At 33.4% G+C, this 16,564-nt stretch overlaps 10 protein-coding genes across 10 annotated transcripts; 6 read left to right on the top strand and 4 right to left on the bottom strand. All coding sequences in view use genetic code 12, as the record gives it.

Annotated features, from left to right (window-relative positions):
* Nucleotides 1-11: 11 nt before the first annotated feature.
* On the bottom strand, nucleotides 12-734 carry CTRG_00132 (exosome non-catalytic core subunit; the record flags this gene model as incomplete). Its single annotated transcript, XM_002545305.1, has 1 exon — nucleotides 12-734. One exon carries the CDS (start codon nucleotides 732-734, stop codon nucleotides 12-14), a length of 723 nt encoding a protein of 240 aa, XP_002545351.1.
* A 242-nt stretch (nucleotides 735-976) lies between these two features.
* On the bottom strand, nucleotides 977-2,170 carry CTRG_00131 (glycosylphosphatidylinositol-alpha 1,4 mannosyltransferase I; the record flags this gene model as incomplete). Its single annotated transcript, XM_002545304.1, has 1 exon — nucleotides 977-2,170. One exon carries the CDS (start codon nucleotides 2,168-2,170, stop codon nucleotides 977-979), a length of 1,194 nt encoding a protein of 397 aa, XP_002545350.1.
* A 424-nt stretch (nucleotides 2,171-2,594) lies between these two features.
* CTRG_00130 (uncharacterized protein) lies at nucleotides 2,595-3,320 on the top strand (the record flags this gene model as incomplete). The annotated part of the gene is made up of 1 exon (XM_002545303.1): nucleotides 2,595-3,320. The coding sequence occupies one exon, from the start codon at nucleotides 2,595-2,597 to the stop codon at nucleotides 3,318-3,320; it is 726 nt and encodes a 241-aa protein (XP_002545349.1).
* Nucleotides 3,321-3,482: 162 nt separating this feature from the next.
* Nucleotides 3,483-4,355, bottom strand: SUB2 (ATP-dependent RNA helicase; the record flags this gene model as incomplete). Its single annotated transcript, XM_002545302.1, has 1 exon — nucleotides 3,483-4,355. The coding sequence occupies one exon, from the start codon at nucleotides 4,353-4,355 to the stop codon at nucleotides 3,483-3,485; it is 873 nt and encodes a 290-aa protein (XP_002545348.1).
* Nucleotides 4,356-5,167: 812 nt separating this feature from the next.
* Nucleotides 5,168-5,623, top strand: CTRG_00128 (uncharacterized protein; the record flags this gene model as incomplete). The annotated part of the gene is made up of 1 exon (XM_002545301.1): nucleotides 5,168-5,623. The coding sequence occupies one exon, from the start codon at nucleotides 5,168-5,170 to the stop codon at nucleotides 5,621-5,623; it is 456 nt and encodes a 151-aa protein (XP_002545347.1).
* A 50-nt stretch (nucleotides 5,624-5,673) lies between these two features.
* PRO3 (pyrroline-5-carboxylate reductase) lies at nucleotides 5,674-6,498 on the bottom strand (the record flags this gene model as incomplete). Its single annotated transcript, XM_002545300.1, has 1 exon — nucleotides 5,674-6,498. The coding sequence occupies one exon, from the start codon at nucleotides 6,496-6,498 to the stop codon at nucleotides 5,674-5,676; it is 825 nt and encodes a 274-aa protein (XP_002545346.1).
* A 763-nt stretch (nucleotides 6,499-7,261) lies between these two features.
* CTRG_00126 (histone demethylase) lies at nucleotides 7,262-9,484 on the top strand (the record flags this gene model as incomplete). Its single annotated transcript, XM_002545299.1, has 1 exon — nucleotides 7,262-9,484. One exon carries the CDS (start codon nucleotides 7,262-7,264, stop codon nucleotides 9,482-9,484), a length of 2,223 nt encoding a protein of 740 aa, XP_002545345.1.
* Nucleotides 9,485-10,705: 1,221 nt separating this feature from the next.
* ATP2 (F1F0 ATP synthase subunit beta) lies at nucleotides 10,706-11,953 on the top strand (the record flags this gene model as incomplete). The annotated part of the gene is made up of 1 exon (XM_002545298.1): nucleotides 10,706-11,953. One exon carries the CDS (start codon nucleotides 10,706-10,708, stop codon nucleotides 11,951-11,953), a length of 1,248 nt encoding a protein of 415 aa, XP_002545344.1.
* A 259-nt stretch (nucleotides 11,954-12,212) lies between these two features.
* CTRG_00124 (transposase) lies at nucleotides 12,213-13,811 on the top strand (the record flags this gene model as incomplete). The annotated part of the gene is made up of 1 exon (XM_002545297.1): nucleotides 12,213-13,811. The coding sequence occupies one exon, from the start codon at nucleotides 12,213-12,215 to the stop codon at nucleotides 13,809-13,811; it is 1,599 nt and encodes a 532-aa protein (XP_002545343.1).
* A 569-nt stretch (nucleotides 13,812-14,380) lies between these two features.
* Nucleotides 14,381-16,204, top strand: PEX5 (Pex5p; the record flags this gene model as incomplete). Its single annotated transcript, XM_002545296.1, has 1 exon — nucleotides 14,381-16,204. The coding sequence occupies one exon, from the start codon at nucleotides 14,381-14,383 to the stop codon at nucleotides 16,202-16,204; it is 1,824 nt and encodes a 607-aa protein (XP_002545342.1).
* Nucleotides 16,205-16,564: the final 360 nt, after the last annotated feature.

Genomic DNA, 16,564 nt, shown 5'->3' with positions numbered 1-16,564 from the left:
ATGCAGTGGTGTTATTTCATTTTAAGAGCTCTCATATTACCATGTTTCCTTACTTCTTGATCCATTAAATCTCTAATTCTATGACTACCTGCAATAGCAAGTGATAAAACATTTTCTAATCTATCTAAAGGCATTTTATCTTCAGATAATAATAATGCCAATTTTTCACTTTTACCAATAACTCCAATAGTTAAATTACTAATATCATTTTCTTCTAAATTATTTAAATCTAATAATGGTGTAGTATCATATAATCCACAATTTATACTACTTACGTAATCATACATTGAAATACCAGAATCAATTAAAGCTAAAGTTATTGAATTTGTAATTGCTGATAATAATCCACCATCTTGACTTAAAACTTGAATATTTATAATTATATTTGTTCTTGGATATAAATTTATCATTATACTTTCCATAAATGTTTTCTCTAAAATATTTTTCAATTCAATTAATCTTTTTTCATTCTTGTTTCTTTTCTTTCTTTCAAATGTAGCAAAATTAGCAATAGTTAAATTAATTTCAATATTTGCATGTTCTGAATGTTGTTGTGATCTTAATTGTGGTTCAATTGGTCCTTGTACTGTACAAACAACTTTAGTATTTCCTTGTTCAACATATGATGATCCATCTGATGAATTTGGATGCGTATTGATTCGACATTCAAATCTACGTAATTCATTCCATCTTCTTCCATCAATTCTTAATCCTTCAGGTGAATACAACTCCATTTTTTGTTGTTGTTATTATTCTAGTCTTGTCTTGTCTTGTCTTGTGTTGTGTTGTTTGCTAAAAACAAAAAGAGTGTAGATGAATTTTTGAATCTCGATGAGTTTTGAGTTTTGGTTTCGTTTTTTTTTTTCTTTTCTTTTCTGGTTTGCACTTTTGAGAAGTGAAGATAATCCAACTTGTCCAAATTGGGAAATTTCCCACGCCGCCGCATGTATATATTTTCAAAAAAAAAAAAAAAAAACTATAAACTTGAAATAAATTGCAGAATACACCAACAATTACTTAAAAAGAAGAAAATGGCAGAATAGAACAATCCATAATCTAAAGTATTTTCACCAAGAAATTCTAATTTATATGCAAAATATAACCAACTACCTTGAGATCCAATCCATAACAATAAACAAACCACCCCGTTGATCTTGTTTGTAGTTAACATATTTGATTTAGATAAGAAATGAGGTAAAAATATTAAAAACCAAATAAAATATTGTGATGTAATAACTTTGTTAAATGTGACAAATGCAAATGTTTGTATAAATAAACTTGATAATAAATCATTTTTAGCAAATACCAAAGGAATAATCAATCCTGAGATTAATAATTGTGGTATGAATGCTAATTTTTCAATATCTAATCCTGAAATCCCATTTAATAATGAAGATTTATAATATAATGCCATATTATAAATTGAAAAGTTATGACGATGATCTAATCTTGAAAAATGATATAAATATGAATTTTCAATAAATTCCCAATCATATTTCAAAAACATCAAATAATTTATTCCACATAATGTCATCAAGGTAACAAACAAATATGACAAGTTCTTCTTGTTGATCAAATTCAAAATTGGCAAATTAATAAAAGGAGTTGATTTAGTAGATAAATAATAAAGAACACTAGGTAAATAAATTATAGGATAAATTTTAAAATGAATAGCAAATCCCATCCAAAATGACGACAATATAATATTCTTTTTATCTAATAAATAATATAATGATAACATTATCATAACAGTTAAAACACTTTCTGCTGATCCTCTAGTACTTATAGTTATAACCATTGGATTTAATAACCAAATTGATGATAAAATCATGATTTTTCTATTTGTTAATTTTTCATTCTTTGATAACAATTTTAAAATAATCAATCCAGTTATTAAATCACTAATCATAAATAATACTTTACCAAAATTAAACCATAATTCATTAAAATTATCAGGAATTAATAACATAGCTAATATAGGTGTGTATCTATAAGTTTCTCTTAAATAGGGTGATTTCCCATCATATATGAATTTGGAAGCATCATTAAATACAAGATAATCTATATCAGTATACTTAACTGCCATGTATTTATCTTGATATAATCCAAATAAGAAAAATCCAATTCGTAGTATGATTGATAAACCTATTAAATATTTCAATTGTGACATAATGATGAATGATAAGTCAATGAATGATAATAGGAAAAAGATTGTCGTGAAGAGAGTAAACAAAAATGAAAAATTTCCGTGTTGTTAAAAAAATTTTGAGTCGCGCGTGTTTGACAAATAAAACCATTTTGACGGTGGTGGTGGTGGTGAACAACAGACAATGGTGAATATGGTCGATATGTTGAGAATTATGAATTTATAGTTAAGGATATAAAGCTATATAAACCTCTTGTAATGTTTAAACCTATTATATGTACATTTAACAAAGTGTGTAGGATCACCATTTACAGCCTTTCCAAGAATCACGAGTATCAAATACAAAGATTAAAAATTTGGTGATAATTATCAACCAAAAAAGGAAAAAAAGAAAAAAAAAAGAATTCCCAAAATGTAAACAAACCTATATTGATCTATACACAACCAAATGCCACCAGTGAAATATCAATGCAATGGAATAACTACAAAAGGATTACGATGTAAGATGAAATGTGATATACCTAATGGATATTGTAAATATCATTATAGTCAAAAACCATCCAATAACAATAATAATAATAACACAGGATATATTTACATGTATACCATGTCAAATTTTTTAAATCCACCTAAAAATTGGAATTTCAAAGTTAAAAATTTACCAAATTCTTCAAAAAGAGATAAATGGTTAGATTTTAATAGTAAGAAATCACCATATATATTAATTAAAATAGGTATGACTACTCAAACTCCAAAAACGCGTATTAAACAATGGCAAGAGAAATGTCATCATGATTTAACTAATGTTGGACCACCAAATAAAAATTTAATTATTAAAAAACATCGTCATGATTATCATGATTGGTTGAAAATGTTTATGTGTTTAACTATACTGGATCCTGAATATAATCGATGGAGAGATGATGGATTTTATTGTAAGAATAATTTAAAATTAGTTGAACTGACTATACATCGTGAATTACATAATAAATATGGTAAAGGTGATGTTTATTGTATTGGATGTTTACAAGATAATCATGAGAATAAAAGAGATGATAATAATTCACTTTTTGGAAATAGTTATAATGTTCATGTAGAATGGTTTCTTATACCTAAAAGAGATATAGATCAAGTATATAGATTAATAGATTCTATATGTATGAATATAGGATAAGCTTGAAGATAAAATTCCAATGAAATGAAATGACATGAAAAAAAAAATATACACTTAGTAGTACGAATATAAAATGATACAAAACAATATACTTATAATAATAAAAAAGAATAATACTTACACTCTAATTGAGTTCTTTTATTTTTTTGTTATCTTTCACAATTAAGTGTTCATATAAGTAGATGGATCAACACCTTCTTCTGGGAAATCGGTAATTTTAACATCAAATCTACTTTGAATCTTTTCTAAAACTTCTTCATCTTCTTTGGAAGAAACAAAAGAAATGGCCAAACCTTTAGTACCAAATCTACCAGCTCTACCAACTCTGTGCAAGTATTGATCAGCTTCATTTGGCAAATCATAGTTGATAGCCAAGTTGATTCTTTCAATATCAATACCTCTACCGAAAACATCAGTAGAAACACAAATTCTCTTGTTGAATTCTTTGAATGATTTATATCTTTCAATTCTTTCTTCTTGTGGTAAACCAGAGTGAACAGCAATAGATGGGAAGTTACAAGCACACAACAATTTGTTCAATTCATTGGCTCTTTGAGTGGATCTAACGAAAATAATAACTTGGTTAAATTCCAAAGAGTCCAACAAATCAGACAATTTTCTGTTCTTTTCTTTTTCATCCAATTTGATATAGTATTGTTGTAAACCGTGTAAAGTCAATTTAGCTTCATCATCAACGTAAATTTCCAATGGGTTTTGCATGAATTTCTTACAAACTGGACGAATTTCTTGAGATAAAGTAGCGGAAAACATCATAACTTGTTTTTGATGTGGAGTGGCACGGAAGATATCTTGAACATCTCTTCTCATGTCAATGGATTCTAAAACTTTATCACATTCATCAATGACAAATGATTTGACATTGTTTAATCTGATGGCTTTTTCTTCAACTAAAGCATGTAATCTACCTGGGGTAGCAACAACAATATGTGGACAAGTATCTTTGTTCTTTAATTTTTCAATGTCTCTCTTAATTGGAATACCACCGTAAAAGACATCAGTCTTAACGTCTGGCATATACTTGGAGAATCTGGCATATTCATTACGAATTTGGTAAGCCAATTCTCTAGTATGACAAATAACCAAAGTGGAAATTTCACCTGGAACTGGGTCCAATTGTTGTAAAGTAGACAAAACAAAAACGGCGGTTTTACCCAAACCTGATTTAGCTTGACATAAAACATCAGTACCCAAAATAGATTGAGGAATACAAACTTGTTGGACTGGATTATTGTTATTTAATGTTAGTTTCCATCAAAAAAAGAAAAATTAAAAATAAAATCTTTATCAAGTAAATAATATGGGGATCAGATACCAATGTACTTCTCTTGGATCTAGGTCTCTCAATTAATTAACTAGTTTTATCCTTTTACATACCTTCGGATGGATGTTCAAAACCACAATCACCAATAGCTCTCAACAATTCTGGTTTCAATAAAAAGTCTCTGAAACCAGTGGCATGGATACCAACATAAGAACCTTTCTTATCGGCTTCTTTATCGTTGGTTTCACCTTCTCCAGCAGTAACAGCTGAAGTAACAGCAATTTCTTCGGAATCGGAATAATCCAAAAGTTCTTCTTGACCTTCGTGAGACATATTTGTTGAATGTAGTGGTTGTTGTTGTTGTTTACGTTGGCTATTGAGAAAACGTTTGAAATATTTGTTGAATTTTTTCTCTCTCTTCTTGTTCGTTGCTGGAAATTTTTCTTCTGCAGTGCTGGCGAAAAAAAAAAATTGTCAAAAAAGTCGTGTACATTGGTGAACGATATTTTTCAGACAAAAAGTACGCTTTCTCCCACATTTAAAATTTCTTCTCTCACATTCTTACATGATCAGTTTGAGATCAGATTCACCAAGTATCAGTATTTTTGTTTTCTTTTTTTTTTTGCCACCAAAGATGTTTAGAACCTGTGTTAGAATCCCTAGAGTTAGAGTAGTACCTCGCCGTCAGTTTGCCATTACTCCACGTTTGAGATTTTTTGATAAAGGTCCTACTCCAGAAGAACAAGCTCAAGCAATCGCCAAAGTTCGTAAAGTTTTAGATGAAAATCCAGAATTATACAACTTAATGGTTGAATTTAAAGAATTACTTGAAAAGAAAGGATTCGCCACTGGAGAAAAACCATCAACTATGCAAATGATTAAATTATTATCCGATAGAGATATTAGAGAACACGGTTCTAGATTCAAGAAATTCTTAGAGACCAATGACACTGGTTTGACTCAACAAGAAATTGCTACAGTCAGTGGTGCATTTATGTTTGGTAACCAAGAAGTTAAATAGTTTCATGTATATATTTATTTATTTATCTTTTCCTAAAACAAACAAACGATCTACTTTTTAGCGAATGATGCAGAAATATTAGCAGCTTCTTCAACACCTCTAGCAATAGCACTTCTTAAACCACGGTCTTCCATAGTCAATAAACCACCAATAGTAGTACCACCTGGAGTACAGACTTTACTCTTTAAAGCAGCTGGATGTTCACCAGTTTCCAAAACCATCTTGGCAGTACCTTCCATAACTTTGGCAGCAGCAACAGAGGCAACATCGTATGGCATACCCATTCTAACAGCACCATCAATCATAGATTCCATCATCAACAAACAGAAAGCTGGACCAGATCCAATCAATGAAGTAGCAATGTCCATGTTTTTTTCTGGAATTTTAACAGTCATACCAACAGTGCCAATTAATTTCATGACCAATTCTTGATATTCTTCACTAACTTCTGGAGCAAATGCAATAGCAGCAGTACCACAACCAAATCTAGCTGGAGTATTAGTCATAACTTTAGCAACATATGGAGTAAAAATAGACAATTCTTTGATAGTAGTACCAGCCAATAAAGAAATCAATAATTGTTTACCAGTTAAAGAACCCTTAACTTCTTCATAGATACCTTCGTACATGTATGGTTTACAACCCAAAATAATGACATCAGCTTGAGCAACTGCTTTATTGTTATTTTCAACACCAGCAGAAACTTCGACCAATGGTTGATCAGCAAATGTTTTCTTCAAGTTTTCTTCTTGACTTGGGATAGTACATGCAATGATTTTCTTTGGATATGGGTCAAACTTAGCTTTTAAAATGGCAGATGAGACGGCAGTACCCATAACACCACAACCCAAAACAGCAATTGTATAGTCTTTCATTGTATTATTTGGAATATATTGATTATTTATGTTTAATTAATGAAGAAGAAGAAAAAAAAACAGTAGGAAAATCGATGAAAAAGTATTGGACGTGGAGTTCAATTTATTTTTTTTCCTGTTGTTTATGATTTTCCACTCATTTATCAAAAGCTGCCTTTTGAAATTTGATGGTCTTCCCAAAGGTTAACTCTCAGCGAGAAATTTAAACAATAGAGCGTCAGCGAAAGTTGTAGCCGAATTAGGAAGTCTAATTGATATATGGACAAAGAAAAAAAAGAAAAAAGTTGCAGCATCAATAGAATGACCTGTCATGATCTTCCAGTAATGTGAGTAGACTTGTAGTAACATCTGATCCTTTTCTTAGAATTCACCTGGATCTTATCCTTGACAGAGAAACTCAAGTACTTCCGTAACATTATCGCAAGTCATGCTATTTCAGAATAAATTTTTGCATCAGTGTTAACAATTTGGTGCAAGAAAGAGAGTGAGAGACAGAAAAAAAAAATCGTGAAAACGAGAGGGAGCAAAAAAAAAAATACGTTTTTAAGGGAACAATTGGTTGTCTGATATTTCACGAGGTGTGATTTAGTTTATTTTGCTGAAGTTATAAGTCACTATTGCAAATTGCTTCAAGTTGACAATAATATTAGACGCATAGCTGATACGATTCTATTGATACCATTATTGTTATCGTTATTTTAATTTTGTTGTGCTATATAAACCAGCCGTGTTGATTAAACCTATTATCATACGATAAACCAGGATGACTATGCCTTTTAACAAAAACTTGTTAACTCCCTGTCCTGTATTGACTCCTAATGAAGAAGAATTTAGAGATCCAGTTGGTTATTTGTCAAATGAGGAGAATTTGAAGTTGGGAGCCACGTACGGGATTGTCAAGATAGTTCCGCCTCCACATTGGAAACCAAGCTTTCATATTAATCCGGATTTCAAATTTCACGTTCGGAAACAGGTGATCAGTGATTTGGGAATAACAACAAGATCAAGAGACTTTTTCCGTGAGAATATTAACCGTTTCTTGAAAATGAGAAGAAAACGTCAGTTGAAATTGTATTTCGAAGTAGATGGTACAAAAGTGTACTATTATGATTTGTATAGAGATGTTGAAGAGATGAGTGGTGCTATGAATGAAGAGAAATGGCATACTTTAGGTTCAAAATTTGGTGTTGATTATAAGAGAATCAAACAAGAATATGAGAGTAATATCAAATATTACGCAAATTATCTTCACCACAATGCAAAGTATGAGTTCCCCGATAGTGATTCCGAAGACGAATTTGACAATTGTTTGATTTGTGGACAACATGATGATCCACTGGAAACATTGCTTTGTGACAATTGCGATAATCCATTTCACATGAAATGTTTGAATCCTCCATTAACTGCAGTACCAGCTACAAATTGGTATTGCGACAAGTGTTTGATAGGAACAGGTGAATATGGGTTTGATGAAGATGTTGATGTCAAGTATACCATTCCACAGTTTATTAAGATGTGTCAAGAGTTTGATTCAAAATTTATTAAAGATTACAACAATGGACAACCATTGACAGTAGATGCTATTGAACAGAAATTCTGGTCCTTTGTTGATATTGAAAAGTCAGATCTAGAGGTCATGTATGGTGCGGATATTCATAACTTGAAACCAGGAGAAATCAGTGGTTTCCCTATGGAGAATACACCCAATCTTGATACTACAAACCCTGTTGTTCAGTATTATATCAACCACCCTTGCAATTTGAACAAGCTTCCCTTGGCTAAAGGATCACTACTTAATTTTATTAATACTTCAATATCCGGGATGACCATCCCTTGGATCTATGTTGGTTCTTTATTGTCTACATTTTGTTGGCACGTTGAAGACCATTATACTCTTTCAGCCAATTATTGTCATTTTGGTGCTACAAAGAAATGGTACGGTATACCTTCACTGTTTGCAGATAAATTTGAAAAACTAATGAAAGATGCTGCTCCAGATTTGTTTAAGCGACAACCTGACCTTCTTCATCAATTGGTTTCTTTAATGTCGCCAATGCAGTTGGTTGCAAACGGTATTCCATGCGTTTACGCGGATCAAAATCCTAATGAATTTGTTGTCACATATCCCCGCGTATACCATGCTGGGTTCAATTGCGGATTCAATTTTAATGAGGCAGTTAATTTTGCAACAGACCAATGGTTGGAATTTGGCGAGAAATCTATTGATGACTATAGACCAATTAAGAAGGAGAATGTTTTTAATCATAATGAATTGATGGAGAATATACTTGTGAAGTTCAACAAAGACCGCGGTGTTAGCATCGATTTGGTAAGGCGAAGTTTGGCTGGATTTGAAAAGTTTGTGAACCACCAGAATGGATTGTTATCAAAGTTGAAAGGCAAATTTGATGTTGAATTTGTGAAGCAAGAACTTTCCGACGATGAAAGTCTATGTGATCATTGCAAAACTCATTTGAGTTATCAATATTGTATCATACTACCTGAGAGCAAACGTAAGAAACCAATGGCAATATCACACTTGCTTACACCACAAGCATCACCTCAAGATGTGATTTTGAAACAAGAAGTGGAACAAGAAAAAGTTGATGAATTAGCCAATTCACAGGCCTCACATAATCTTTCGCAATTGAATAAAGAGCCGGTTGCTGAACTGGATAAATTTCAAAGCTTGATTGAGAATGCAAAGAAGGAAATCTCAGAAGAGAACAACGATGCTCCTACAACAAGAAGAAGATCTAAACGAATTCTTACATTGAAACAAAAAGAAGAACCTCCTAAAAAGAAAGCTCGTATGGGTAAAATGACTAAAAAAAGGGATCAAACTGCGGTTCCTAGTGAACCAAAGCTTTGTCTACAATGTGTTTGCTCATTAGATGAGAAGTTGCAACACGGTAAACTTGTTTATATTAAACAAATGCCTGCATTGGAAGAATTGATTAGCGAAACCAAGAATAACCTTAAATAGTGGTCTAGTTTGTTCTTGTATTGTATGTATAGATATGAGTTATTTTGTATTAGTTTTTATAAACCGGGGAGTCGGAAACAAACTGTAAACGACAACTTCAATGCAAAAAAAAAATGTCGTAAATCACAAAACACTGCCAAAGCACACGAATAAAAAAAAGAATTCAAAAAAATTAGGAAGAATAAGTTGTGTGTGTGAGAGAGAGTGTGTGAGTGAACAGAAAAAAAAAAACTTCGGTCTCCATAGTTAAAACTTATCTTAAATTTCATTGGTCAACGCATACATTTTACACGCAGTGAGAGTGCGAGAGAGCGAAAAAATTGTTGAAACCTCTAGTGCTCACTTGTAACAGTGAAAAATTTCTATATATATTTCCTTCTTCCTCTTTCTTTCTTCTTTTTCTTTTCTTTTATTTTGATTAGTACAACAAGGAATTGTCTTAAAACCAAAGTTTGAAAGAAAATCTATAGACGATGGTTCTTCCAAGATTATTTAATGCTACTTCACGTACTGCTTTCAGAGCAGTCAAACGTGACCTTTTATTCAACAGCAGAACTTTAGCTACTGCTGCTCCAGTTCACGGTAAAGTTAGGTATGTAAATAAAAACATTTTATGAAACTAATCAACCAAGAAGAAGAATTCTAGCAAATCAATTGCCACTTTGTGATGATTGGATTGCATTAATGGAGAGAAGTGTGGTGTTCCGGTTGGATGATGGGAAGAAGAAGGGAAATTGAATTGTGGTTATGGACATTTGTGTACCCATACAAAAAAAAAAGAATAATGATCCAATTACAAGTACTTTATTATCAACAATTGTCTTACAATTGACAATACTATAATTGTCTGAAACTAAAAAGGGTCAAACATCATTGCTGGTTAACCAATCAAAATGGCAATTGTCAAATCAACGCTCAATAAAATTTTCCCTTTTCCCTTTTTTTTTCTCCCTCCGCGCACATCCATAATTCCTTCAGTGCATTGACGCATCCGACCAATAGAATTTCTTGATTGAGTTTCCACCATTGATTCAAAAACAACGTTTACTAACAATCATCTTTTTTTAATTTAGAGCCGTTATTGGTGCCGTTGTTGATGTCCAATTCGACGAAGGTAACTTGCCAGCTATTTTGAATGCTTTGACTTTGAAGAACGGTGACCAAGACTTGGTTTTGGAAGTTGCTCAACATTTGGGTGAAAACACCGTCAGAGCTATTGCTATGGATGGTACCGAAGGTTTAGTCAGAGGTACTGCTGTCACTGATACCGGTGCTCCAATTTCTGTCCCAGTTGGTAGAGGTACCTTGGGTAGAATTATCAACGTTGTTGGTGAACCAATTGATGACAGAGGTCCAATTGAATGTAAGGAAAGAAAGCCAATTCACGCTGAACCACCTTCATTCGTTGAACAATCTACTGCTGCCGAAATTTTGGAAACCGGTATTAAGGTTGTCGATTTGTTGGCTCCTTACGCTAGAGGTGGTAAGATTGGTTTGTTCGGTGGTGCTGGTGTCGGTAAAACCGTCTTCATCCAAGAATTGATTAACAACATTGCCAAAGCTCATGGTGGTTTCTCTGTCTTTACCGGTGTCGGTGAAAGAACCAGAGAAGGTAACGATTTGTACCGTGAAATGAAAGAAACTGGTGTCATCAACTTGGAAGGTGACTCCAAGGTCGCCTTGGTCTTCGGTCAAATGAACGAACCACCTGGTGCTAGAGCTAGAGTTGCTTTGACTGGTTTGACCATTGCTGAATACTTCAGAGATGAAGAAGGTCAAGATGTCTTGTTGTTCATTGACAACATTTTCAGATTCACCCAAGCTGGTTCCGAAGTGTCTGCTTTGTTGGGTCGTATTCCATCTGCTGTCGGTTATCAACCAACCTTGGCCACTGATATGGGTCTTTTGCAAGAACGTATTACCACCACCAAGAAAGGTTCTGTTACTTCTGTCCAAGCTGTTTATGTCCCAGCCGATGATTTAACCGATCCAGCTCCAGCTACCACCTTCGCTCACTTGGATGCCACTACTGTCTTGTCTAGAGGTATTTCTGAATTGGGTATTTACCCAGCTGTCGATCCATTGGATTCTAAATCCAGATTATTGGATGCTACTGTTGTTGGTCAAGAACATTATGATGTTGCCACTGGTGTTCAACAAACTTTACAAGCTTACAAGTCCTTGCAAGATATCATTGCTATTTTGGGTATGGATGAATTGTCCGAAGCCGATAAATTGACTGTCGAAAGAGCTCGTAAGATTCAAAGATTCTTGTCCCAACCATTCGCTGTTGCCGAAGTTTTCACTGGTATCCCAGGTAGATTGGTTAGATTACAAGATACTGTTAAATCTTTCAAAGATGTCTTGGAAGGTAAATACGATCACTTGCCAGAAAATGCTTTCTATATGGTTGGTGGTATCGAAGATGTTATTGCCAAAGCTGACAAATTAGCTGCTGAATCCAACTAAAAAAATGCATTAAAGTAACTATTCTATATATATTTTAAAGATTTATTTGTTCTTTATATAAAAAAAAAAATTCAAGAAAGTAGATATTTATATTCTTAAATCGATCAAGTTTAAGTACCGATTCGTCTGTAGAATTTCGGAACGTGTCACGTCCTCTTGTTTTGTTGTTAAAGTTGTGAGGAGGAACAAACAAACAAACCAAAAAAAAACAACAACAAAGAAATCTGACGTAAACAAACCATAAACAAATGCAAAACTAATGGCACCAAGAAGAAAATACAAGACTTATGCACCTGAGAAGGTTAAAGTTGCCTTGAGATTGGCATCTGAATCCATATCACAAGATGGAAAGTATAATAACAGTGCAACTGCTTTGATAATGGGTATTCCTGAGAGCACTCTTAGATCTCAGATTAAAAGAATGAATGATACAGGAAAAGTGGAAAATGGTAACTTAAATAAGAGATTATTAAATGAAACTGAAGAACTAATATTAGCTTATCAAATTGATAAAAGGTTAAATATGGGTTTAACTATAACAAAAGCCGAAGTTCTTGATTTAGCAACCAAAATTTATCGGAAGAAAGTAACATTGGGAAAAGTGGGAAAGAAGTGGTTTGAATGTTTCATGTCCAGACACCCAGAATTATATAATCGATGGACTAAATGTGTAAGACTTTCGAGAAAGCAAGGATCTAGTTATGAACGAGTGAAAAGTTGGTTTGACTTGTTTGATAAGGTTGTTGTCAAGGGTAAAATTTCTGATGATAATGTATATAATATGGGTGAAATAAGATTTCAATTTGGAAACACTCGTGACAAATGGACCATGGAAAGGGTTTGTGAGAATGATAAAGAGGAAACATCATCGGAATACACTGATTCAACAATTGTTCTAGAAACTGTTAGCATGAGTGGTAGATACTTAGAACCATATGTCATTTTCAAAGAATTGAATGGACAAAACCAGTGGTGTGATAAGAATAACATACCGAAATCTTCATGCTATAATATGTCAATTGATTGGCTTGAGAAAGTATTTATTCCTCAAACGAGGGCAAGAGAGGTTAATGAAAAAGTAGTTCTCGTATTGGCTGCTCATGGCTCCCATACTGATGACAAATTTATCCAACTCTGTTCAGAGAATAATATTCTTCCAATATTTATGCCTCCTAATACTTCAAACTTTCTTCAACCACTTTATCGATCATGTTTCACTAACTTGGAAATGGATTACAGTTGCGTAATTGACGAGCAAGTTTCAACTACTAATTACAATAAAGAAAACAGAACCGACTTTGTTACTTCTTATGGCATTTCTAGAGAGAAGGCTTTCGAACAAGGATCTATCGGTCATTCATGGAAAGTTGCTGGTCTAAAGCAACAAAATTACGAAGAAGTGCTCAATGGACCGTATGTTAAAGGGCGCCCTCAAAAAGTGAATCCTAAAGTCAAAAATGCACCTAAAAAAGTTGCAAGTAATCTCTATGAGTCGGCCGCTGATAAAGCTGCAAAGGAATATTTAACTGAATTCATGTCCAAATCAAAGGAGAACTCCGAAATCGGTGTGGAATATATGTTCGATTTGCTATTAGAGTACGAGGAAGAGACTAGAAGACTTACTAAACTTTTGCTTCAACGACAAAGAGAATTGATTCGTCAGAAAGACAAAGAGTCTATCAGAGCTCTTGCCGCTTTGAACTCTTCACTGGATGATGGTACTGTTGATTCACTTGCTTACACTGGTATTCAAGGAACGGTAGAAGAAATCAGGGAGCAGATATCTAAAATGGAGGAGGAGGCTATGAAGCAGAAAGAATCAAAAGACAGTCAACTTTCTGATCCTTCTAATGAATGAGATTAGGTGTTGTATATGGACAATTTTTGTAGATACATGATTGTATTTTGTTTGTTTTGTTTTTGTGGCCAAATTAATTCTCTTAAATTCTTATTGGAAGATAAGGTTTAGAAAACTTAAAGATGTGTTGAGTGCACTATACGGATATCGTTGATAAGTATTCCTAGTTGTTGATAATGCCAAAAAAAAAAGTATTTGACACCGCAGTTGATTCTTGTTTGATGGATCATGGAGGGGGAAAGAAGTTGCTGCGTATTTTCGTTTTCTTTTGCACCCTGGGGGAAGTATACAATCCTCGGCATGTGATTGTTTCCTTTTTATTAATGATTGTTGTAGTAATTTAAAATTTAGTGGGGAAAAAAAAATTGAAAGGCGAGGGAATAAGAAAAGAGAGAAAAAAAAAATTATTCACAGTGAGTAGTCACTCAACGTTAACTTTGATCTTTGTATAAATACCTGGAGAAAAATAGAATAAGCAAAAAAAAAAAAAAATTACTTACCTTTTCCACATTTCGGGAATCTTTTTCTTTTCAACTTTACTCAGATATATATATACAACTATAACCATCATGTCATTTGTCGGCGGAGGCTCAGAATGTTCAGTGAACGGTAATGCCGTCGCTCAGTTTAATAAACATACCCAACAAGATAGATCTTTACAACAACAAGCGGCTAATCAAGGAAATATAGTACAAGGACAGGGTTTCAAAAAGGATAATTTGATGAATGCTAGAGATAGAGCTAATTTGGATCAATTTATGAATAATGGATCACCACAAAACTCATTCCAATTTCAACCTATGAGACACGAGTTGAATATGATTCTGAATCAACACCAAAATCCTATTCACCACCAACCACAACAACAAAATAATAACTGGGCACAAGATTTTAAATCACAATCTCCTACAGCAGCCCCAAGTATTACCAAATCAGCTAGTCCGATGAATGCTCAATGGGCAAGTGAATTCCATCAAGCTCCAGCAGCTGCTCACTCACAACAACACCAACAATCACAGTATAATCAAATGTCATCACAATACATGTCACAAATGGGTGGATTTCGTCCAATGATGGGTCTTTCTTCAATGGCTTACCAAGCTCAACCACAAGCTGAAATGCAGCAACAAAGCTCTGTTCAAAACCAGGACCAGCAAGTTGATTGGGATAATCAATTTAAGGAAATCGAGGAATTGACTAGTAAAGCTGAAGAAAAAGTTGAGGAGATTCAAAGAGAAGCATCACCAGAAATTGTGGTGGATGATAAGTATCAAGCTACTTTCCAAGAAGTGTGGGATAGTTTGAACTCTGAATCATTTGAAAATGACTTCATTAATCAACAATATGAAGAATTTAAGAATACACAAAGAGATGGTCTTCCAGCTGATATGAGTCAATGGGAGAAAGATTTTGCCAGATATGCATCAACTCGTGCGCATTTTGGTGATTATCAATTTGAAGATAAACAAAACAATCAATTCTTGGATTTACCAAAAGATCAAGATCCCTATGAAATCGGTTTACAGTTGATGGAAAGTGGTGCCAAATTATCTGAAGCAGCTTTGGCTTTTGAAGCAGCAATTCAAAGAAACGAAAATCACGTTGATGCTTGGTTGAAATTGGGTGAAGTTCAAACACAAAATGAAAAGGAAATTGCCGGTATTAGTGCATACGAAAAGACTCTTGAGATCAGTCCAGAAAATTCGGAAGCTTTGATGAATTTAGCTATTAGTTATATTAATGAAGGTTATGATAATGCAGCCTTTGCTACTTTAGAAAGATGGATTTCTACCAAGTACCCACAAATTGTTGAAAAAGCAAGACTAGAAAATCCTACTATTAGTGATGAAGATAGATTTTCACTAAATAAAAGAGTCACTGAATTGTTTCTTAAAGCAGCTCAATTATCTCCAAACAAAGCAAACATGGATGCCGATGTACAAATGGGTTTAGGTGTTTTGTTTTATGCCAATGAAGAGTTTGACAAGACTATTGATTGTTTCAAGGCTGCTTTGTCTATCAGACCTGATGATGCTGTTTTGTGGAATAGATTGGGTGCTTCATTAGCAAACTCAAATAGATCGGAAGAAGCTGTTGATGCTTATTTCAAGGCTTTACAATTGAAACCTACTTTTGTTAGAGCAAGATATAATTTGGGAGTTTCATGTATTAACATTGGATGTTATAAAGAAGCTGCTGAACACTTATTGAGTGGGTTATCCATGCATCAAGTAGAAGGTGTCGATACTGTTTCAACTTTGAACCATAATCAATCGACTTCGTTGACCGAAACTTTGAAAAGAGCATTTATAGCCATGGAAAGAAGAGATTTATTAGAATTGGTCAAACCTAATATGGATTTGAACCAGTTTAGAGGAGAGTTTAATTTTTGATCAGTGATTGCAAAAATAAATAAACAAAATAATCCAAATGTATAAAGATATGTCGTGATTGTCAGGTGTAGTTATTTGGTATGGTGATGTCTTGCATCGCCTCCCTGTATTGTGTTGCGTTGTAGTACGATTTTTATCTCTCTGTCTCATGTCTCCACCGGTGAGTCAGTTTCGCGTCAAATTTATCTTGATGAGTCAGAATGAGAGATTGCCTAAATGAAATTGAATATCTGAAAAATCTGACTCCGCGGTTAGCAGGAAACAAAAAAAAAAAAAATTATCAAACGTCTTCGTCCGAGTATAAGTTCACAATTTTTCACAATTTTTTTTTTTTTTTAAAATTCTTTCAAATCCCTTCTC

This window comes from Candida tropicalis (genome assembly GCF_000006335.3).
Source record: "Candida tropicalis MYA-3404 genomic scaffold supercont3.1, whole genome shotgun sequence".
NCBI lineage: Eukaryota > Fungi > Ascomycota > Pichiomycetes > Serinales > Debaryomycetaceae > Candida > Candida tropicalis.
The sequence above is the reverse complement of the archived record's forward strand: the minus strand, read 5'-3'. Positions and strand labels throughout refer to the sequence as shown.